At 51.5% G+C, this 24,987-nt stretch overlaps 2 protein-coding genes across 2 annotated transcripts in view; one reads left to right on the top strand and one right to left on the bottom strand.

Annotated features, from left to right (window-relative positions):
* The window catches only part of LOC135900901 (uncharacterized), a 435,375-nt gene extending 419,760 nt beyond the window's left edge, over positions 1-15,615 (top strand). The window contains exon 4 of the mRNA XM_070534410.1: positions 15,463-15,615. Within this exon, the coding sequence (XP_070390511.1) occupies positions 15,463-15,565 (103 nt within the window). The 3' untranslated portion in view covers positions 15,566-15,615. The remainder of the gene's footprint in view (positions 1-15,462) is intronic.
* The window catches only part of LOC135910649 (high-affinity choline transporter 1-like), a 42,865-nt gene continuing 19,014 nt past the window's right edge, over positions 1,137-24,987 (bottom strand). The window contains exons 7-9 of the mRNA XM_065442669.2: positions 14,151-14,368; positions 11,407-11,605; positions 1,137-3,388 (exon numbers count right to left, since the gene is read on the bottom strand). Coding sequence (XP_065298741.1) covers positions 2,580-3,388; positions 11,407-11,605; positions 14,151-14,368 — 1,226 coding nt within the window. The 3' untranslated portion in view covers positions 1,137-2,579. The remainder of the gene's footprint in view (positions 3,389-11,406; positions 11,606-14,150; positions 14,369-24,987) is intronic.

Raw genomic sequence — 24,987 nt, forward strand, 5'->3', positions numbered from 1 at the left:
CATCGACACACCGTAGTGCGACCGCCCAAACGCGTCACGTGTGAGGCGTGTATGCAGGAAGAGGGGCCCCCTTCTTTCGCGCGTACCTTTGCGCACGCTGCGCCATCTGGCGCCGCCGCAGCGAAGTTCCCGAGAGGCGCGTTTGTGAATATATACCCATTCAGGCAAGGTTGTCCGAATATGCATGACGCGAGTTAGACTCCGCCCAGCGCGAAAGAAATTTAAATAACTTCTTCATCATTGAGCCGCGGTTCATATTTAGTGGCACACACCAAGTGACCAAAGTTCTAATCAAAGCGATTCATTGAAGAGCGGCACACACCCAGAGACGTACATATACCGAGAGGCGCCAAGTTGTAAAATACGTTCATTGATGAGTGCAACTTACCCAGGGGCGCATACCCAGAGACCCAAGGGCAGCACATATCTTGTGGTACATACCCACCCAGTGACCCAAGTTAGTGTTAGAGAGAAAGAGAAAAAAAGAAGTTTATTAATTGAAAAAAAAAAATCGGTTCCTTGAGGAGCGGCACGTACCCACTCACACATGCCCAGTTGCCAAAATGTCTACAGAAACATTAGCATTAGCTTTCCATCTGCGTATTCATTAAAATATAGGTCTAGTTTTCTTTTTTCTTCTTTTAAGCTTACCTATAATGAGCTATCGACCTATATTTGTGACCATGGAACAAAGCTAGCAAAGTGCCGAACTAACGGAGTTCCTCCGTCGCGCCCGTCGCAAAGCCAGTCTGCAGATCGTCCAGACTCTGGCCGTAAGAAATGATACATACCGAACGCGCTCGACGACACAGAGGACGACGTCTCGTAGGAGGTCGAGGGCGCCTTCTACGGAGCACCCGGAGAGGACGACTTCTCTGGACATTCCCGACGAGGATGCAGCTTGTGGCATCGACTAGCGAGTTTTGGCAGAGGAGCTTACGGTCTTTTTTCTTAGGGTCTTTTTTTTTGGCTTTTCGAAAAATGCAGGGGTCTAGAAATGAATATATATATATATATATATATATATATATATATATATATATATATAATTCGAATATATATTTATTTCTCGGCGAGTTGATATACAGAGGTCGACCTATCTTTATGTTTGACCTATTTTCGAGTGAATACGGTTTCAATTTTTTGTATTTATTTCTCGGCGAGTTGATATACAGAGGTCGACCTATCTTTATGTTTGACCTATTTTCGAGTGAATACGGTTTCAATTTTTTGTAGCATGCGCCGTGTCTGTCGCTGCCGAGACATAATAAAAAAAAAGCCCTGTTTGTATCCCCTAAGGCAGTCCTGTGTGCATGACCGTGCGCATCAAGAGAGTGCATGAAACGCAAAATCCCTGATGAAAATGATTGTGCTGCAAACATCTTGGAACACTTCTCATTGGACCTGCACCGCAAGTCTGGATAATGTACGTAAAGTTTCTTTTTGGTAAATCGAATTTAAATGTAGACAACCAGGTGTGTACTCTCGATATCAGTATCAAGTAGCTGTACTGTTGCTTTCTAGGTATGCTAGACTTTAAATATTTGATGTATCTGACGTTCCCGCAGAGAGTTTGCGCATGGAGTCCACATTCTGTATTTCTCGCGATTTTTCATTGAATGGAATCGGTGGCTGAACGGGATATTGCATGCTACCTGTACCAACAGTCTTTTTCTGTAGATTACCTTTGAGACAGACAGTTCTGTTCAGCCTTCTCAGATGGGTTACAGAAAGAGGCAGAAATAACCTGCATAATAAACAGTGATGTTCAGATAGCTATTTGAACAGATTAAATAATTGACTTTTTTCATTATTCGCTTCAGGGCACATTAACGAAGTTGTCTACGCTGAACAGAAAATACTGAGAGGCCAAACACTGTGCCAGTGCTCTCTCACCCATCTTTCTCACATTTACAGCAGCAATGAAGCCCGTCATATATGCTGCACCAGCTGAAATGTTTCCAGTCACTGCTGGATTACTAGGTAGGAATATCTGCCAGCTGTAACTTTTCTCATCTAAAATAATCTTTCAGCTGGCAATCGCAATGGTTTCCAGCTGTTAAAAGCACTCATTGCCAGCTGGAAAAATGCTGAATCCCGCCTCAAAAAGGTTCACCTACCCGCTGCATCACATGGAAATTGAACTACACTAAGCAAAAAAAGAATCTGGAATTAGCAGTGAATCCACTGGAGTGTTCCCCTATTCCTTAGTAGCAGTACTGGCCAGTTCGAATGACATCCAGTGGCGAAAACCACTGGATGCCATTTCATCCAGGAGTGATAACCATGCATATGTTCGCCGAATCGGTCAGCACACAGCATTCTTTTTTTAACGCGAAATATTGGCGATGGCCACGCGTACACGAACCCCGCCTCTTAGACGTGAGCCCGGCATCGTCCGCTCAAAGCCGTCGTGCAGAATGCGGGTAACGTGTCGCCCTCGCAGCGGCCGCTTCGTCCTTCTGAGTCACAGCTACTCTAAAATACGTAAGCACAAAGAAAAAAAAATAGCGCGACCACCGATGAGAAGAAAGGACGCTTCGGAGCAAGCATCGTTGGTAAGGGCTGCGGGATGCTCCTCAACGTTGCTGTTCTCGCGATCCCCCGTCTTGGGGCGGCTCGCTGTCGCTCTTGGAGACGCTGCCCGCCGCCGACGTCGCCGCCTCGATCTTGGTCCGGCTCTTGGAACGGCGCACTTTGAGGGGGGGCGCCTTGGTCGGCTGGGTGGCCTGATTGCCTTCTGGCTTGCTCTCCGACGCCTTCGAGTCGCTCGACGAGTCCAACTTGGCGGAGCTCGGGAACTTGGCGCTGTCCGTTCTCGACGGCGCCTTCGCCTCAAACGCGACGGGAGATACGAGGTTCTCCGGCTGGATCGCGACGCCCGTCGCCGTATCGGCTCTTCTCGCAAGCTTGCTGCTCGATTTCTTGGTGATCGGTGAAGCGACGACGGAGCCGGGCTTCCCCTTCATTAAAGGGTTGACGATGATCGTTCTCCAGTGCCTGTAAACGTCGTCGTCCTTGGCCAACGACGGTTCCCCGACTTCGTTCTTCACGTTCGATTCGCCGCCCAGCTGCGGCGCAACGGTGCCGGTGGCTGACGCACCGATGCTATGGTCGCTGTGCTTGGTCGCTTGCCTCGATTCGGAGTGGCGCAGCGAGGCGAAGCATTTGAAGACGTCGAAGCTCTGCGGCAGCCAGCCACTGCGGAAGGCCAAGGAGGCGCCGTACGAGCCCAGCAGGTGGGTGAGCAGGCCGAGCAGCATGCAGGTGAGCCGGAAGGGAAACTGCTGGCCCAGCTCCTCGTCGTACATCGGGAGCCTGATGGTCACCGGCACGTTCATCGACGGCTCGCCGCACAACCAGCGGAAGACGACGCTGACGAAGAAAGCTGCGAGTGCGCGCGTCAGGCTCAGGATGGATCTGCACTGTTCCTGAGCGCGTACAGAGCTTAGCGGTATATGTCCATTGGTATCCACTAGATGTGTCCAGAACTCACGCGCGTTATGCAATTGCATGGTAAATACGACATGAAGTGAACGGTACTGCATGCCTGGAAGGTGCGTCAATTAACGATAGTGCATAATCCCATAACTGGCAAGGATTGAATAAATATGCACGTCGTAGTATCGGAAAACACATGCGAGCACATACATGCATACACACGCACGTGCTCACAACGCGTGTTAGCACGTAGGCTCGGTTTCGAGAAGCCCTTTCTTGCCTCGACTTAGCAGAATGAGGTTCTCACGCACAACTGTAACGAAATGGGCTGCTTTTGTCATAGTGGAAAGAAAATAATCTAGGAGGTAGCGTCACGTGAAAATCTTGAAAGCTAGTCCTGAAAAGTAAAATGAAAAAGAAAATAATGAAAACAGAAACCAAGCGCATGAAGGCAAGCAGTTTTTTCTAGTCACTCAGAGGGACTGTGCTGGATTCCTCAACTGCTATTACTGCTGCAACCATCGTAATTTGTAACAAGCGGATAATCGTGCGGATTCACCGGAGGTAGTGTTGCCATTGCAACGGCGATCACGTTTTCTGGTATCTGGGCCGAGAACCAATCGCACCGAATGCTGCTAGCGAGCGGCACGGTACAACGGCGGCCAGCGGCAATCAAACGTACCTCGAACCAAGCCGCGCGGCGTGCTTCCCAAGATTCAACGCGCGATGTGCACATTTCCCATGATTCCACAGGAAGAGAGAAAGGCGTCAGAGGAGGTTGCCTTGCAAAGGCTAGATGCCTTACGATGCATGCTCTCTCATAGACTTGTTTTTTCTTCGTGGTTATTGTTAATGTTCATATTACTGCGATTATCATTCTTAAGATAATTCGCATATACTTTCCGGCAGTTATGTCTGCGCCTGCCCCTAACCGTTTTCCCAACCGGTGACCCAAGTTGTCTAATAGCTTGGGTCACTAGGTATGTACTCGTGGTCGTCACATCGTCCTCATCCAAGCTTCGTCATCCGACTCTCGGCTGTCGTCACGCCTTCGCCGTCGTCCCTTCTCGTGCTTCATCGTCACGCTGTCGTCGTACCATCGTGATCGTTTCAGAAACACACTTTCTGGTGCGTTTGCGCCCTGACCTACAAGACTTTAACAAAGGGATGTTAACCAGGGCCACAGTGCCACTGGTGGCGCAGAACTCATGTCAAATTGTCGTCATATGCCATCGTCGTCGTACATGCCACACCGCCTTCGTAGTTAAATCGACGTCATTTATGCTGCAACAGTTTAGAGACTCGCACTGCGTTTGCAAGCAAAAAAAAAAACGGCGGAAGCATGTGCACGCAACGTCACGACCCGCTCAATCGCCGCTCTGCAACAGCAGCCAGGTCAGCTGAGCCGTTCTGCCTTCCGCTGCTGGGATAAAACGTTGTGCGAAACGGGTTGGTGTGCCTGGAGAGCACATGCTTCCACACCACATCGTGGTTCGAGCGTAACTGACGGTAATGCTCTAGCTAAATGTATCCAATCTGTTTAATGGGTGCGGACAAACGCCAAACGATTTTGCGTCGGTCTCCCAGTCTCGCGCACCATCGCAGTGCGACGCTGCCGACGCTGCCGCCGACGCAGACGCAAGCCACGCCCGGCGTTCTTCGTACGTGCCTCGCATGGGCTCCGCGATTTCTTCTCCTGGTTTTGGCATCTCGCCCGGGATGTCCTCCAGTTTCTGCTACCGAGCACGCGAAGATGTAAGGACCTTCCTGACACCTCATTTGTCCGGACCCGCCGACCACTGTTTCACCAGGGCCTCATCTTTGACCAGCCACGAGGCCGCCGAGCTAAGCCTAACACTCGGCGCAACGCCACCTCGCCCGCAGCGCGCAGCTGCACCTAGCGTTGCACCGGCGTCCGCTGCGCCGACACTTGCTCGCGTTGCCTCGAAGCCGCCGATATGAAATGTATAGCCGACGGTACACTCTTCTCCCAACAAGAATTAGATGACGACACGCGCTGGTCCCCAATGCTCCAAGCGGCCTATCCACAGGAAGCCGTTTCAGCCACGAACGGCCACCTCAAGTCCGCCATGGCACCCCCGCCATCGCTGATGACTCACCACCTACGCCGCCACGTCCCGCTGCCTCGACTTCCAGCGGAAGACGACAAGATCGCCTTCCGCCCTGGAGGTGGCCTCGATCTCCGCATGACCACCAATGGGGCCCTCCTTGCCTCATTCTGTTCTAGCGCCAGCGTTGAGCACGCCACCGCCCGTGCCGAGGACAACGTACGCATAAACCCATACAACCACTCTTTCACCGTCAGTACGCCCTCGGGGCAACGCACCCGGCAGTATGCCCATACCTCTACGTTGCGTCTCGCCACCCAGCTGTACCCACTGCGCGCTTATGTGGCCGCACCCGACAACCGCCTCCGCGGCATAATCTACAACGCCGTGGACAATCAAAACCAAGAGGAGATAATCGAGGACCTGCATGCTATGAATCCCAGCAGCACTTACGCCATCGCTGACGCAAGGCAGACGGGTCCCACCCGGTCCATCCTGATCACCTTCGTCGGCACGAAAGAACTCGCTCACACCGCGGTGTTCAACTGCGGCCTGTTCATCTGTTACCTCTTCCGCCCCAAGGCTGAAGCTTGTGTCAATTGTTGGAGCCATGGTCACCGCTCCGACGTATGTACCAAGCCCAGGTCCGGACGCCGCCCACGCTGCGGAGCTGTGCACGCGGCGCGGGACCCCCCTGACTGCACTCCTAAGTGCATCTTGTGCAGTGGCACACACCTCACAGGGTCCCACCCGTGTAAGCTCCGATTTGAACGAGGTGGTCCCTCCCCATTCACATCCAGTCCCAAGTCGACGCCATCCAATTCAGCGCAGTCAACACCATCCGCCAAGGACTCCCGCTCATCCAGCCCCCGTTGACACCCCATCAACTGCTTCCCAGGTGACCTGGCGATCGCAGCCTACCACACCCGAACCTGAAAAAGAAAAGCTCAAAGCTCAAATCGCAGCCCAGAGCAAAGAGATTGCCCCACTAAAAGAACAGCTGCAGGTGCTGCTCGCGCGCCCCCACCACCCCACATCTTCCCCTCACCAAACCACACAAACCATCACTCTCCCGCCCCTATGTCCACCTCCTTTTGGCCGCGACTTCTCGTGCCGCCTCCCCCTCCCGCAGCCCTCCACATAAGAGCCGCTCCTCTACCGAACCTGCCCCTACCCCGGAAATTGAGGCTGTCATCCGCCACACGGCCTCGTTTCTGGAGGCACAGGAACGACGCCTCAGGGCCGCCATTACAGCTCTGCGTACGGACACGCAGATCTGGATGGCTCAAATAAATGAACAACCGCGTGGCCAAAATGGAGGCCCGCCAGAGTTCCCTCGAGGCCGATCTTGCCCAGACAACCATTAATGTCTCATCCCTTCTCCCCTCATCCTCATCTCCCAAGCACCCTGCACCAGCAGGGGCACCCCAGCCTCAAGATGGCCAGACACCCCCCGTGCCTTAATTTCAGGCAGTGGAACTGTCGCGGCTTCCGCGCAAAGCAGAACACGCTGCAGCTCCACCTCTAGAACATCCCTCCCTCCGACCTCCCCGCTATCATCGCCCTTCAAGGAACCTTCTCCCCATAAAACCCAGTAAAACTACGTGACTACACAGCTTTCCACCCTGCTTCCTCTTCACCTCCGAACGTTGCCACGCTACTTCATCGCACCTACATGGCAATCGAGCATCCGCTCGACGTTCTGGAGTGCACTGACCTCTTCTTGAAACTCCTTTCCTGGCGGCGGCAAGATGCCAGCCTTTTTGTCCTTAATGTATACAGCCCTCCCCGCACAACTGCAGCTCTCCACCTCCTCCTTCTCCGCAACGCCATCTCACGCGCGAGTCGGAACGCGCTCCTAATTCTTGGGGATTTCAACGCTCATCACGTAAGTTGGGGCTACCCCAAGAACTGCAGGAAGGGCCTGGCGCTGTGGACCTTCATGCAGAGCGAACAATTGACCGTCCTTAACGATTTCTCGGAATCCACCCGCATTGGCTCCATCGCACAGCGGAACACTAATCCGGACCTTTCCATCTGCAAAAATATCCCGGACGCGGTGTGGAAGAACACCTGGGTCTCTCTCGGTAGCGACCACTATATTCTGTCCATCTCTTTCTCCTTTACCACCCTATCTTCCTCCCGCAAGCGCCTGGTTGGGGAAGTGGACTGGGATCGCTTCCACCAGTCGCGGCAGCAAGCCTCTACCTCCATATCAGACCTTACTGAGTGGACCACCAACTTGCATTAGGATGTTTCCTCTGCCACCTCCACTGTCCCCACCCCTCCTCACTCATACACGGCTGATAGTCGCCTCCTGCACCTCTGGGAGGCGTATCACTCCCTGCACCGCTGCTGGCTTTCCCAGAAACACAACCGCTCGCTGCGCCTGCGCCTTGGTCGCCAGGCAATGAACATAGAGGAGCACTGCTGCTGTCTCACCAGACAGCAGTGGGGCCAGACCTGCGAGCGCATGGCTGGTAACCTCGGGCTGAGGGATATGTGGGCTCTCCTGCGTGTCCTCCTTGACCCATCGCATTCCAAGGCCACGCACGGCAGGGACGTGACGCACCTCCTTCACTCATCTCAACTCTCTGATTCCGACTTTCTTCTTGCTCTTCGTGATCGCTATCTCTGCACTAACCCCCCTTCCTCTCTGCCAGCCTACACCGGCAACCCTGATTCTGCACTCGACGGGCGAGGTTCGTGCCGCGCTGCATAAGCTCCGCACCACCTCCGGGGGCCGACGAAATCTTTAACAATGCCCTCCGTAATATGTACACTCCATCCCTCGAGGTCTTCACTGAACTCTATAACAAACATTTCCATGAAAGCACTCTTCCTTCCGAGTGGACCCACGGTAAGGTAACTTTCATCCCCAAACCTGGTAAACCAATAGACATAAAAAATCTGCGCCTCATTTCTCTCACCTCCTGTCTCGGTAAGCTCTTGGAACACGTTCTTCTCGACCGCTTGCAGAACTTTCTAGAAGACATCCACCTTTTCCCCGATTCGATGTTCGCCTTTTGTCCTTCCCTTTCTACCCATGACGTCATGCTCCAGCTTTCTGAAGAGGTTCTTCACCCTTTTCACGGCAAGCACAGTCGTTCGGTCTTGGCACTGGACATGACGAAAGCATGGCTGGACATGACAACGTCCTCCATTTCGCCATCCTAGATGCTCTTACCACCCTTAACGTGGGTCCTCATATCCTTGGTTACATCACGGCTTTCCTTGCGCAACGCACCGCTGAGATTTCATTCAGCCCCCTGTCGTCTCTAAATTTCCCTCTTGGAAATCAGGGCACCCCCCAGGGTTCCGTCCCCTCCCCCCTTCTCTTCAACATCACTCTTTTCTCCCATGGCACGCACTCTCTCTACCATTCCTTAACTGTCCCATGCTTTCTACGCCGATGATATCACCCTCTGGGTGACCACCGGAAATATTGGAGAGATGGAGGCCGTCCTCCAGGCGGGCGCGGACCTGATTGCGGGCCATGCTCGCGCAGTCAGGCCGGCCTGCTCACCGTCAAAGTCGGAGCTTCTGCTCCTCCCGGCTCGAGGCACGGCCCCCACCTCGTCCCCCACCCTTAGCATCATTATTGACGTGCACCTCGTCCCTTCTGTCTCCTGCCTCCGCATTCTGGGTCTCCCTTCTCCAATCCAATGGCAAACACACTGCCGTCCTTTCCCGCCTAATTGCCACCGTCCACCAGACCGTCCGACTTATTCGACGTGTCGTTAACCGGCACCACGGCATGCATGAGCACGACCTCCATCGTCTTGTCCAGGCCTTCGTTCTCAGCCGCTTTGTCTGCTCCCTCCCCTATCTCTTTTTCTCTCGCGCCGAGGAAGAGGGGGTGAACTGTCTCATTCGCCAGGCCTACAAGTCGGCCCTTGCGCTCCCTACCTACGCCCAACTTCTCGTCTGCTGGTGATGGACGTCCACAATACTCTTTCAGACCTTGTGGAGGCCCACCGCAGAGCACAAATCGACCGCCTTTCTGGCACTCCCTCCGGTAGAGCCCTTTCTCTTCCCTCCGCTTGATCCCTGTGTCCCCTGCCAGTGTAACCCACCCCTTACCCTCCTCTGTATCTTCCACGCTCACTGTCAACCCTCTCCCCAGGAACATGCACCCTGAGCATCACACCTCCCGCCGCTCTGCCCGCGCTTTACCCTCTGGTGCCAGTACGGCACACAGTCTAATGCTGTGTATGTCGATGCGGCGCCATGCATTTCCCCGCCTAAGCCCTTGCCCCCACTTCCCATACACTTTCCCCCCTGACCGTTGCCACTACACCTGCCACCACCTCCACTGCCGCCGAGGAAGCAGCTATTGCGCTCGCCATTGCCACTACCACGGCCCGTTTCATATTCAGCGACTCCAAAGCTGCCGTCCACAACTTTGCGAAGGGTCGCATCTCCTCCTCTGCTCTCAGTATTCTTGAGCACTCCCCTTCCCCTTCTCGTCGTATCCAGCTCCTCTGGGTTCCGGCTCACGCGGGGCACCCTGGCAACGAGGCGGCAAATTCCATCGCTTGCGAGATGACAGACCGAGCTGGCCCCCTCCACTCCGGGGTGGACACGCGTGAGTCCCTCTTCACCTTCCCTGACATCGCCCTTCATTACAGCAACTCTCACCTATCCCTCCCTCCCCCTCATAAATCCCTGTCTAAGCTCCAACAGTGCATACAGCCATTGTGAGCCATTTGAAGGTTCACACTTTCCTCTCTCCTGCCCGACTTGCCCTTATTCACCCCGGTGCCTTCTCACCCGAATGCACGCTCTGCAGACACCCACAAGCAGACTATGCTCATATTCTCTATTCATGCCCGAAACACTCTCCGCCCGCCTCTTCGCATGTATCTAGTCCGCAGCTGTGGGAGGCTGCTTTGGCCAGCTCGGAGCCGGATGTCCAACTACGGCTAACGATCTGGGCAGCGGAAGTCGCCGCCAGGCATGATCTGGTGGCCACGACCGGCAGCCTGAAGGCAACCCACGGAACGGCGGCATCTTAATTTTCTTTTCGTTTTTTGGCCTTCACTAAATAAAGTTTGTACCACCACCACCTGCTGCCGGCGTTCCTCATCGCGCGTGAGCGTTGTGAGACGCCTGGTTACCTTCCAGGGGTGATGTTACTGCAACAGGTTGCTTCTAGTGCGGCGTCGCGCCGACATGTCGTCTCCTTGTATTGCCAAGACACCGTCTCCGAGGTTAGCCATCATATCCGAGGGAGAATAAATAAAACACTTATTCAAGAAAAATGAGAAGATACAGGCTTGGCTTACGTGTGTGAGGAACTCGAGCGCGGTGATAAAACTAGCTATCGCATTCAATTGTTCGCCTTCGGGTGAAAGCGCCGTTATAAAAAATAATGACATGGCGGGGTACTGGTCCCACACGACGGCGGGTCTTTTTCTCGTATAAACACGGTATTTTGGAGAGCACACTGGCATCTCAGTTCCTAGTATACCCAACAGCTTCCTGTGCGCTTCCGACGTAGGGGTCATTTTGGTGTGGCAGGTTATAGCGTTCGCTATCGGGTCTCGGGGCCACCTCCTGATATTAACGCGACAGCGTTTAGGAGCTCGTGTCCCAGAAAAGCCGGTGTCGTCGGCGTCCGCGGCGTTGGCCGTGAGCGATAAATCCCGACAGGCACTTTTGATTTAGGTCGTGACACGAATGGCACACACGACTTGTGGCACGCAGTTGTGCATAAGTCAAAATTTACTTACTTCGCGGGCACAAGATAATCGCTAGAGAATGTAAAGAGCATCATCTATATGCACTACCTTTAATTTTTTCCCCGATCGAGTCTCCTCCAAAGCACTTCATAATAAAATTTACGTTACGCCAACACATTTGTCGGTAGTCCATGATACAATTTCTGACTCACCCAAGAAGGCGCCGTACGTGTTGCTATCTTCGAAGAAGAGGACGCAGATCAGCTGCGGGAACAGCACCACATAGACTATGTCCGAGCAGAGCAGCCAGAGCTGGAACACGGAATTCACGGACAGCGCCAAGTAGGTGGCGCAGGACCCGATGGCGAACACCATAATTCGCAACACCAGGGACACCTCGATGTCGGAAGCCTGCAGAAACCAGTTAGATACTTTCGGAACGGACACCAGAGTGCGCTCTTCGACGTACCTTGCCCTCGACTTTCTCTTGACTTATCTTTAGTGGCGCTGTTGCAGCCATGAACTTATACCAACTCTCCCGGTGAAGGCGGGGAAAAAAAAAACGTGTGGCGTGTCTTGCGCTCACCTTTAAGGGGCCATGACTACGGACGTCCGACTATTTTCAGTTTCTTTTTTTTTCGAGCGCCAAGCTCGCACGGACAGCGACCGCCATTTTAGCATCAATTGCGTGACGTCAGGAAGTGTGGGGCCACCGCTTTGTGTTGTGTGCTCCGAAACAGTTCCGAAAGAGACGCTTTGTTCCGCATGCTCTGGCACGCGATGGCGCAGCAAGGCCGTCGCCGTGCCCGCAATTCCTGCGCAAGCAGCAAGACCGTGCCCGCAATTCCTGCGCTCGCGTGGTAAAAAAGCAGCAGTGGACCGCCACGAACCATTTAACAAAATGGCGCATATGAAGGCTACGAGGCATTTCCAGTTCCTTCAATCGCTTCTGGTGCTTCCAGTATACAAAAGCGTGGCCTTTGAGATCGGCTTCCGTTACAACACGAGGCAGACGTTTCTGGGGCTTCGGTTTAATTCATCACCACTCTGTACGGTTCGAATACGACTTTTATATTACTCCGAATGCGCTCAAATCTTGCGAGCTTGGTGTGAGACGTCTACTGTTTAAGGTGCAATGCATAATTTAAGCTCGTAACAATGGTGTTAATAATAAAGGGGAAATGAGACATCCGCCCGATCGTAGCAATTGCTACAAAGGAAACCCATAAGGGCTCCTCGAAAGAAAAGCCTGTCAGGCTTTTCTTTTTCAGTGTCAAAAGTGTCAAAACGTCGCAATACTCTGCTCCCACGGGACCTCATGCTGTGCCGCGACGCCACAACACAGTTACACGTGTGGCACCTGATGTGCTCTTACAGCTTGCATATCACAGAGTCTCAGACAATTACTAGATGAAACTGTGGCGCTAATGTCCACGGCTACTGCAAGCAGGGCAAGCTAGTTCAGCCACCTTGGCAATGATAGGTAGTGAGTGGATTTGCCTAAACTTCGACCTTCTAGCTTTAAACGGCTTCGTGACTTTGCAAGTGATCTTTCTTAAGGAAGTACAGCGTCATAAATAAATAAATAAACACTAATAAAAATATTCGACGGCTGGATTCGAACACAGGACCTCTAACACAGAAGCCCGACAGTGAAACCACTACGCCATGGACCCACGCACCAGCGGAGTCGCTGCAATCAGTAACGCTTATACGTGCTTGCAGAGCTCTTATTAAGTGGGTCGTTGCAATGGCTCATACCGGAAAAAATTGGCGACTAGTCGGGCGAGAGAAACGAAACTTTCATCATCAGGAATCCTTCATACCCCCGTAAGCAAGCAAAGATGCAATGGCTGAACATGAATGAAGAAACGAAAGAAACAAAGAACGAGCGACTTGTCGCGGACACAGGAGAAATTTACCCTCGGTCAGTAGAGACAAGACAGGACATGACATCGTATTTCAGTAGGTGTCAAGTCATTGTGGCATCCTTGAAAACGAGCAGGCAGACACGGCCACTCGATCTTCACATGCCAGTGCCGATTGCGTTGCTATCCCGCTGTCAAGAACAGACGCAGCGGGAAATCTCCGTGCGCTTGATCGCGAGCTTACCTTGGCCCAATGGAATTCGGCAGGCGTTAGAAACCAGCGCCTTTCTTCCCTAGATCCTGATCGGAAGCTCCGAATTCCACATGGCTTACCGCCAACGGGAGGTATAACTCTCGTCTGTCGCCAATGGCTTGGGGTATCTTTTACCAATGCGTACTCTTACCTCATCGGAATGGCCGCATCTCCAGATTGTGAAGTTTGCGGGAGCAAAGGGACGATAGCGCACCTTATGTGTGATTGGTGTCGTTTCAGAGCACAAATACGAGTCCTCGGCACCACGATCGACAGGATTGACAACCGTCCCCTTACGTAAGGCAAATTCTTGGACCCTGGTCCCAGATGACGTCGGAACGAACTTCTTTAAAAGCGCTATAATGTGCTTTTTTAAAGGAAACATGACTCATTGAAAAACTACAGTATGTGCAAACTGAATCTTTCCTTTTTTTATTTTTTAAGCTTCTCTTGCTTTATCTTTTCTGCTCCTTACGCCATCCTCCTGCGTGGAGTAGCCAACCGGGCCCTTAATCTAGTTAACCTCGCTGCCTTTGGCCTCTTGTTTTCCTTCCTTCAGGCCATTTTCAGTCTACAATTAAACTAAATCCACAACGTCGCACTGCCGTACCTTCGGTTTTGGTACCAAATGCAAGAAACGGAACTGCAGCCTTCACTTGTTCGTCCAACTCAATCTCTTAGCGTGAAAATATAAGTAGAGTAATGGTGGAATAGTGTATATACGCCAAGAAGGTTAGAAAACAATTTCTTGGGTCTAAGCTAATTGTCTAGTGATACGAGCGAAACTGATTTAGTGCCATTTTAAGCGAAGTATTTGTAGAGCCGCATACGATACCATGGGTCGAATGATGGATTGGTAGACGTTCTTGGTGACCATGGAGGAGGCACTGAGCATGGAAGAGTCCGCCGACGACATGATCGCAGCTATGATGCCGACCAGGCCCACCATGGAGACAAAGTTGGTGGTCAGGTAGCGCATGGAATACGGCAGCACTCTCACGACGTCCTTGTCGCGCAAATAGTACGGACCCTGATAGCCGGCCGCCGTAAAGTCTGAAAGGGCGAAGGGAAAAAAAAAGCGCGTTCCCTGGGTCCACATACACGTAAAAGATTAACGCTAAAACTGTTGGTAAGATGCTTTTTTTTTTTTATGCGCGACGACAGAGACAGGAAGATAGATTATGTTCCATACCCTTCTCTCTCTCTCTCTCCTTCGCCGTGCTTCGAAAAATATTGAGCACGAGCACCGACCAAATATAGTGGGTGTGTGTGAATGGTATTTTTTTTTTATACCGTGGCACGCAAAATCAGTGGTGACGATGAGCCACAATAGACGGGAGTGCGTTTTTAGTGAGCAGAAGACCGCTATCGCTGACGGTCATTCCTCGGCGGATCAATCAATCAATCAATCAATCAATCAATCAATCAATCAATCAATCACTTACTTGATTGATTACTTTATTCATTGATTAATTGATTAATCAGAACTTATTTTGGGGACTTGGGTCACATCACAAGTATTTAGTATGCAGAAGGAGGCCCCATAGTCAAAGACTGTATCGGCACCTCCTGTACAAGAACAGTTATGATAGTTAACAAATCTCTAGGCCACCTCGCGCCGGCAGGAAGAAATCCGAGCCACGTGCCCGCTTAGCTTTCTGTCCCCAGCTAGCCGCCGTCCTTTTCACCTAGCTCGACGTCGATGCCGCTACAAGACCAAATCAAACACTGCCAATAGCAAATCGGATCAAATCGAATCTCAAATACTTTTCGAAAAGTTTTCGACTAATGCCCTTTTCTGCAATAATATTGATACGCACGTTCATTGAAATGGTCGGAACGCAGTCGTCTCGACGAAGACGTCGACGAAGAAGACGCGCACGCTGTTGGCTAGACTGGCCAGAGTTGCAGTCCGCTGTGTAAATACACTGTGTACAGCCTTCCGTGTCATCAGTGCTTCATACGCGTAACAATGTAAAAAAAAATGTTAACGTTCCAGTATTCGTTATATTAGCAAGTTCCTCTCATTACATGTCACGTTATGAGTATACGCTCTATCAAAAGCACGAGTGGAGCATTATGAAGAAATAATCAAGGGGCACGACACCACTTTCAGAATGGCAGGCTTACGTCCGTTGCCTTTTCAGGTCACGTTCACCTGGGTCGTGTGTTCCGGAGTGCTCAGTTCGTGCCATGTTGCTGCAGAGGATTCGCGTCCAGCACGGCCGCCATGGTTGCGCAGGACGCTAAGCTTGGATACAACCAGCCAGCTCCTCTGGCAACACGGATCCAGCACGACCAGGCCCCGCGCACTCTCAAGTTCAACAAATGGCCACAGAGGGCGAAAAATCAATCGAGGCGTGTTTCAGCGTAAGCGCGCAAGTGGAGCTACTGTAATTTGGTCGAATACTTTAATTTGTGCTTTTTCTGCTAGGGGCGCTCAACATGCTGAATTTTTTATTTACACAAACCATTGACATAAACAATCGAGCTGTCTAAGGATGTTTTTTTACCTCAGGCAAATAGGCAGTTGATTTTTTTTAAGTTGATTGTTTAAGCTGCCTTTTAGTCATAGCGTCAAGGTTTTTGTACTTGATTAACCACCGACAGCCGACAGCCTATGGTATCGATGTGTTTCCTGGCCGTTGGCGTTCGAATACTACGGCGGTAAAACATTTTCGAAAGCATGCTGGTTTCGTCTGCGAGTCATTACAAAGACTTGCTGTAAAGAGGTCTACTCTTGGTAAAAAATAGTGCCTCATTTTGTTTAGGCGTTGATTATCATAATGAATGCGGCGGAGGTTGAGGGAGTACGCTTGAAGGTACGTTTTTATGCCGTTGATCTCCATAACACCGCAACTACGCAAACCGATGTCACGGAACATCCGATGCATCATTGTGTGTTCTCCATCATCGCTTGTTTGCTGTACGCCTACTAATTCTTCATTACTTCTTCAAGTGTTGTATCCTCCTTTTGTCCTTGTTTTCTTGTGCTTCACTTACAGTGTGTCGTTCCGTCAGCTGTAATGCGCATTTGCAAAACCAATACGTTTGATAAGACGCAGTGGTTATCATAATTTCACTACACATGTATTAAGCTGGCACATATGGTTCAGATACAGATACCTGTATGCGGACTTGCACGACGTTGATGCGGAGATTAGGATAATTATGACACCCGTAAGGAAGAGGCAGCTGACGGCCGTAAGCTGTTGCATTCTTTCCGCCAAACTACCCGGCCTGGCAGTGCTGTAAAGATGCTGTATAAAAGTGACACGCGGTGACAGGGAAATCATTATACTTAGCAGCCGACCATACGTTTTGTAGCTTTGGTCTTCTTTCTTGTGCGTTTGTGGTACCCTTATTAATGAGCCATTTCTTGACTATGTTCTTGACTATGTAACCGCGTTTGTGTGGATGCGTAGACGTGTGCTTTTTGTTGTACTTGTAAAATGAAAGTAAAATATTTTCAGGCTTACTCAATCTTTGGTGTCGTGTGCGTTTATTCCAGTCGAGGCCATCGTGCCACCTGGAAACCGCATTATGTCAGTAGCCCTACACGAAATGCAACAGCTGGAGCGCGGCGTCACAACTCGGGGTAACGGCGGCGTAATACACGAAAAACCGCTCGGGATGCCCTTAAAAGTCAGTTCAGAGTGTGCCTTAACTCGATTTGACTCATCGCTACATGTATTCTGCTGTGCCTCGATCGTGCTCCCGCCAGTTTGGTTGCTGTGTGGCAAACATAGCGCCTACATATATATGTAGGCGCTACGTTTGCCACATAGCAACTAAACTGGCGGGAGCACGATCGAGGCGCAGCAGCCAGAAGCCCAGTAAAGCCACAGAACACCTGGTAAAGCGGCCATACTGTGCGAAACCCCGTTTCCGTTTCCGGTTGTACAGCGCCACCTGTGGTCGCATAGTTTAGTTCACGACGCCACCGCTACGCTTATTTCCGTAGCACTGTGGAAGGTACAGTTTCCCTTCTCTAAGTTTGTATAGGTGTTCTGTGGCACGACTACGGCGGACGCGACCGGCTGCCTTCATAATCGCTGGGAAGCACCGGCACCCCGCAGGGCTCCGTCATCTCGCCCACGCTCTTCAACCTGGTCATGATCGGGCTAGCAGAAGAGCTACAAGAACTCAAAGACGTCCGGCACACCATATACGGCGAAGACATAACCCACTAGGTGCACGAAGGCAGCGACGGTCACATCGAAACTGTACTGCAACTAGCAATTGAGACAATAGAGGAATACCTTGTGAGTACGGGGTTACGATGTTCACCAAAAAAGTCGGAACTCCCACTCTACTGCCCCACACAGAGGGGCAGACCACCCGGGTGAGGTTGGAATGCGGCGACGACCAGGCGAGAATACGACGAGATCAAACTACGCACGAGAACTGGAGCAACCATTCCGATAGTGCAGAGAATTAGGGTCCTCGGCATGATAATCGAGGCAAACGGTGTCAACGGCGAAACAATTACTAAATTAAAGCACAAGACGGCTAACGCCATGAGAATTCTCAAGAGGGTCACCGGCCGAAGAAACGGAATGAGGGAGGCGAGTCTCACACGACTCATACGCTCTTTCGTCATGTGCCATATTGCGTACGTCGCGGCATTCCACAACTGGTACAAGGGAGATGAAGCCGAGATTAACGTCCTCATCCGCAGGGTGTACAAGATAGCACTGGGCCTACCCGAGTACAAGATAGCACTGGGCCTACCCGAGTACAAGATAGCACTGGGCTCGGGCTTCACAACACGCTTAGCGAAATCGCCGAGGCGCAGCGCGCTTCACAACTAGACAGATTAGCGGGCGCGAGAGCGGGACGCCAGATCATGGAAAGTCTCGGCATCCGTTACCACGCACAGCAAGGCCAGAAAGTCGCCGTTTCGGGCGCGATCAGGCAAACGCTAAAAGTCGACCCGATTACACGGAACGTCCAGCCGGAACACAACCGGGGAAGAAGAGTGGCCCGGGCCAGAGCTCTCCTACACAGCCACGGAGACGAAACGGGGACACGGTTCGTTGACGCCGCAAAATAGGCAGAACGCTCGCGATTCGCGGTTGCGGTCGTCAATTCGAGTGGCAAAACGCGCATAACGGCAAGTGCAGCGTACGAGCGCGCACAGGAAGCGGAGGAAGCGGCGGTTGCACTCGCCCTTACAGATCCGACATGCACCACGGTTCTCTGCGACTCGCGACAAACGGTCAGTAACTTTGCCAAAGGATGGATCTCACGGAGCGCGGCCCGAGTCCTGAGCAATCGGCAAGTTCAGCGGGAGGTAGATTTTCAAACCAGAATCCAGTGATTCCCGGCGCACATGGGAGAAGTATCGGATACACATCGCAACCGAAACGAGACGGCACACGCCAACGGGCGCGAGCTCGCGAACCGCGCCGGCGACCGTCGTCCATGGGACAGCACCAAAGACTGCTTGACCAGCTACAATGAAATTACCAAGGCCCTCTGCCTGGCCCGCCGCACCTTCCCTACACCCAGCGACAAGCTGGACAGGGCGCCGGGGGTGGCCCTCAGACAACTGCAGACGGTCACGTACCCTAACCCGGCACAATACCATAGGCTCTACCCCGGCACATACCCGACGAATATATGCAAGGTCTGCCACACCGATATAGCCACTTTAACTTACATGCTATGGGACTGTAACAAAAGCCCGCTCGGTGCTAACTCCGGAACCCTTCCGCCGCGGTGGGCCGCTGCCTTGCGCAGCCCCAGACTCGGCGAGCAACCCTGGGCCGTCTAGCAGGCCCGCGAGGCGGCGGTGAGGCAACACCTGGACGTACCCACGTGGGAGACCTAAGGCCCCGTCGGCGAAAGCTCTGCAGGACTCCAAATAAAATTCTTACCAATTGCTTGTTGGTGATGTCGTGCCCACGTGACCTGAATGATGTGTTGAAACAGTTTTTGGCTCTTGCGTGTGAAAATGTGCTATGCCTTGTCTGCAATAACCTTGACGCTGTCGGGAGACGTTGAAACAAATCCTGGACCAATGACTAAGGCTCAAGAAGAAGCTTTTGCTGCTGCACCAGAGGCTATTAAGAAATTAGAAGCAGCGCACTCACACTTGCTTTCTCGACTAACTAGTGTTAAAGCCAGTAATACGGCTAGTAATACTAGTAACAAGTTTCAAAAGCTAGAAAACGAGCACCTAACACTACTCGCTCAACTAAAAATTTCGAAACAAAAGCAGGAGGCCGCTGAAGGTGAAATCAAGCTGCTGAACGCCAAGGTCGCCGCGCTTGTCGATACTCCCGCATAACTCAAGCTCGGCAGTTACAAAAGCAGGTGATGATATCATTCGTGGTGCATCTGATCGATTGGCCACAATTTCTTCATGGTGCGATGAGACTGAGAATAGAATGCGACGCTCAAACCTGCTCTTCTTTAACATAGCGGACGACGAAAAAGAGGGCTGGGCTGCGTCCGACCAGAAAATTGATTTCTGTGCTGAAAAACTTGACTTAAGCCTATCAGGCACAAACTTCGAAAGGGTGCGTATATTAGGCAAGCACGCCGACAACAAAAAGAGACCCATCATAGCGAATTTGACTTTTTATAAGGATAAAGAACGCAACTTGACAGTTGTGAGAAAGCTTAAGGGCTCCGGGTTTCCGATACGAGAAGAATTCTCCCCAGCTACACGAGAAGCAAGAAAAAAACTGATCGAATTCGCGAAGGCGAAAATTTCAAGCTCAGCGTCGACAGAAAGCGCATAGGTGACACAACATACGTGTACGACGGCGTCACTAGCACAGTAGTGCAGCTGAGCAGATAGCTGAAGCGTAGCACTCGAACCCATGACTGCCAGCAGGCACCAGAACCTCGGATCATACCGTCACTATCAATATCATTTACTAATATTCGAAGCCTTGTGCACAAGCTCGATGAAGTCTCTTCTTTCCTAGGCGATACAGGTTCTGACATTATCACCTTCACGGAAACATGTCTCAATCCTGACATTTCAGACAATGAAATAAGTCCCATACATACCACGTATAAAATTTACCGATGTGATCGCACTAGTAAACGAGGTGGAGGCGTACTCATAGGCGTTAGGAAGACGGTAACATCTTATTTAATTGATTCCGACATTAACCTAGAGATTGTCTGGGTTGCGTGCATGATTCGTTCTGAAAAATTGTTGTTAGGTTGCTGTTATTGTCCTTCTGACTGAAGTGTGTTGTTTGTTAGCGACCTGCGAAACATCATAACTCACGCCGTTAGGGCTTGTCCGGCTGAAAGTATTTTTCTCTTGGGCGACTTTAATCTTCCCTCCATAAACGGGAAGCAGTTGTCATCGACCTGCCACCTCTCTTCAGAATTCATTGCCTTAACATTGGATTTCAACCAGTCACAGATCCTAAATCAGCCCACTCGTGATTCTAATATACTAGATCTAGTATTGACAACGGTCCCCAATACTGTTGAAAAAAACATATTTAGATGGTTTCAGTGACCATAAATTAATGCAAGTAAACCTTAATGTCCCATCCCGTTTTTCTGGTGCCACAACTAAGATCATTCGTGACTTTAATAGAGGAAATTACAGTGTTATTAACGCTGAACTTGAAACATTTCTTGTTAGTGCATAACTTCCTTGTTTCAGTAACCGAACAGTTCAAGATAACTGGGATAACAAGTTAGGATAACAAAAACAAGTTAATAATGCTGGTTAGTTAACATGTTCCGTTAATCAAGATAACAAATGATAAACGCAACCCTTGGTTCACTAACTCAGTTAACAAACTGAGAAATAAAAAGAAGCGATATTACGCGGCCGCAAAACGCGCGTCCACTCCAATACCTCAGAAAAAGTACAGCGACTTCTTGAAAAGCTACTGCTCTAGAGTATCCGCGCTGCCCGAGATAAGTACTTTTTGCATGATGTGCCATCCCTGCTCACAACTAACAAAAAAAATTGGGAATCAGTGTGTCCAGACAACACCACCTAGATAGCACAAGGCCTGTTCACTACGCTCCATGACGTCATGCTACTTGGCCTGAAATTTCTATTGCCAAGGCTGGCGTGACGAAAGCGGCGACGTCAAAGTCACTGTTTCTTACTCGGGAGCATCCCCATTAGATTCTGTGGCAGTCGGGCCAGGTAGCATGGCGTCATGGATAGGAGTGAACAGGCCCTGTGCTATCTAGGTGGGGCTGGTCAAGAGCGACAGAACAGCAACATTATCTCGCATGATAACGACCACATTCCAATTCCAGACCACGACTGTCCAAACGCGTTCAATTCATTCCTTTCATCAGTTGTGGGGTTCTCCACCGTACTCTTGGGACAAAGGAACGACAGCACAGTAGTACAAACAGTCACAAGGGCATTTATTGCACCTTTCATAGATCAATGCCTGCTAGCCGAGTTGCTATCCACAAAAGATGCCGATGGGCGCGCGACAAAGCTAGAAGTCCGACTCACCGCGACCGGAAAACGAGCGAATATGTTCGCCCCATGCTGGATCCCAACGCCTTGTCGTTCGCATGTTCGGTCACGCCAACGGTCGTGCGTTCGAAGGCAGCCACGCGAGACGGTCTCGCAGAAGCATGGGTCGCCGCGCGCGCGCGGGACGTCCACGCAGTGCGCCGACCCGCCGGGAAAGAGGAAGCGCCTTGTCTCCCGGCGCCCAAGTAGCCCCCCGCAGCGGCGCGACACTCGCGCCATCTCTCGCACCACGCTTCAACCACTCCGACCGCCGCGGGCGCCAGGCCACGCGACGGGCGAAGCCGCCCTGCAGGAGACGAGCTATGCGGGAAAACTAGATCTCAGGGGAGGCGTGAGAGTCACGCATTCCCACATCCCCCCAACCTTAAATCACTACATATTCCGGCGACACATGTGACACGGTCTAACATCAAACCGTGCTTCGCGAACAAGATAGTACATGCAACAGGGAAGAGACGCCGTAGCTGTCGGTGACCGCCGGCTCTTTTGTCCGCCGCCGAGGGTTGCGAGCTGGATACAGGAGGTCGACGAAGTCGCTGCGTCGAACTGGCCACAGCATCACCATCGCCCGGGGTGGCTCGATCGTAGTCCGGGGCAGCAGCGCAGAGGATGTGCAGGTGACAGCAAACCAGCTAGGGGTGACTCCGCTCACGCTGCATACACTCAACACACTCGGCGAACACTACAGAGTGCAAGGGAGAGGAAGTCTGCATGCGCATCGCCCACGTGGTACGATGTTCAACTCGGCTAGCAAAAGATCGGGCAGCTACTCAGATGCTAAGTTCACGTGAACGAAGCTCGCTTCCTTGAGTCGAATGAGTAATTTCAATTCGCGCGAGGCTAAATAGAATGAGGGAAGCAACTTGCAACACCTCAACGCCACGGTCCACCAGGTTGTGTCCCTCCACGTGCGACAGGCAGCTTCGTAAAGCCTTAGGCCTAAAGCGTCGCTACCCTGACAACAACCGGCATCCAAAAACGACACCCAAAATGAGCGCAAAACAGGCAGCCGCGAGGAGACGTCAGCTCTGTGAGGTGGTCCTACTCCGCTCGGTGCACACAGCATCCGAGTTGACGGCGCCCACCGTCCCAGACGGTGTCGGAGCGCCCGGTGCCAGGCCGCAATACCAGTCAGCCCGTAGCGGCACCCGTGGCCCGCGGCCACCCGGCTCCCAGAGCCGCGACTTCATCCGAGTCAAAGAGATAGAAGAAGCTATTTACATTCGGACCGCCCAATTCGGACCGCCCACGAGGCTTCCGTACTCACTCGCTTCAGGCTTGGCAATGCTCCGCGGGCGCTAAGCCTCGCTCTCCCAGGACGCAGACCACGTGGCTCTCGTACCGAAGAATGCCATTAAAGAAAACACTTGCGAAAAGGCTTAGCATGTTGACATGTTCAAACACACTACAGCCACCGTCGCCTCGCTGAAGAAAGCACGCCGCCAACGCTAGCAATCAAAATCCACGCTAGCCCTACGCTTCGGTTCAAACAAAGGTCTCGAACGAAGCAAAACTTAAATCTATCGTCCGATGCCCCAAGAGCCCCACGTTGGGCGCCAGATGTGGGGTTCTCCACCGTACTCTTGGGACAAAGGAACTACAACACAGTAGTGCAAACAGTCACAAGGGCATTTATTGCACCTTTCATAGATCAATGCCTGCTAGCCGAGTTGCTATCCACAAAACATGCCGATGGGCGCGCGACAAATCTAGAAGTCCGACTCACCGCGACCGGAAAACGAGCGAATATGTTCGCCCCATGCTGGATCCCAACGCCTGGTCGTTCGCGTGTTTGGTCACGCCAACGGTCGTGCGTTCGAAGGCGGCCAAACGAGGCGGTCTCGCAGAAGCATGGGTCGCCGCGCGCGCGCGGGACGTCCACGCCGTGCGCCGACCCGCCGGGAAAGAGGAAGCGCCTTGTCTCCCGGCTCCCAAGTAACCCCCGCAGTGGCACGACACTTGCGCCATCTCTCGCAACACGCTTCAACCACTCCGACCGCCGCGGGCGCCAGGCCACGCGACGGGCGAAGCCGCCCTGCAGGAGACGAGCTATGCGGGAAAACTAGATCTCAGGGGAGGCGTGAGAGTCACGCATCCGCACACAGTATACCATAGAAGACCATTCAAACGTGCCTGAAGTAGCTGATCTTGACTAGTACCCTTTTTTACAGCCCATCGACATTACTGTAGACGGCATCGCATTCATTATAAATAATCTGAAAATGTCCACATCAGCAGGCGTTAACGACATAAACTCAAAGATACTAAAAACACGATATCAGTCTCGAGTAAAACATGATCTCACATATTCAGGCAATCCCTATCGACAGGAATGCTTCCCCAAGACTGGAAAATCGCGAAGGTCATTCCCATCTTTAAATGTGGCAATATGAATTCACCACTAAACTACAGACCCATTTAACTTACTTCCATCTGCTGTAAGATGTTAGAGCATATAATCACCTCCCATATTTACAATCATTTAGAGAATAATAATAATAAGTTTTTCTTCGCAAGCCAACATGGATTTAGGAAGGGTTTATCGTGCGTCACGCAACTACTTCAGTTCACGACTGCATTACATTTGAATCTGGACAAAAAGCTACAAACTGACTGCATGTTTTTAGATTTTTCAAAAGCCTTTGATGGCGTAGTTCACTGCCGAGTAATTTCTAAACTGTCTTCTTTATCCTTAGATTCACTAACGCTATTTCGGATTCGGAACTTTCTCACCAATCGGCAGCACTTCACCGTGGTGAACAATTTTTCCTTCCCGCTCTCTTGCGTTTCCTCGGGTGTGCCACAGGGCAGTGTCCTCGGTCCACTACTTTTCTTGATATATATTAACGACTCACCGAACAACATATCTTCTCATGTGTGGATTTTTGCTGACGATTGTATAATTTACCGAGAAATCGCTAGTACTGATGACCACGCAAAAATTCAAAATGATCTTGACCTTATTAGCAGTTGGTGTAGCACCTGGCTAATGTCGCTTATACAGATAAATGTAATGTCTCTCACTCGCAAAAATTTCCTTTCCGACTTTTTATACTATATTAATAACAATCATTTTTGCTTCTTTCAGATACCTAGGCGTAACCCTGACATCAAACCTTTCCTGGACTACACATATCAACAACATCTGCAGAAATGCCTCCCGATCCTTGGGATACTTATGCCG

This window comes from Dermacentor albipictus, chromosome 2, assembly GCF_038994185.2.
Source record: "Dermacentor albipictus isolate Rhodes 1998 colony chromosome 2, USDA_Dalb.pri_finalv2, whole genome shotgun sequence".
Taxonomy (NCBI): Eukaryota; Metazoa; Arthropoda; class Arachnida; order Ixodida; family Ixodidae; genus Dermacentor; species Dermacentor albipictus.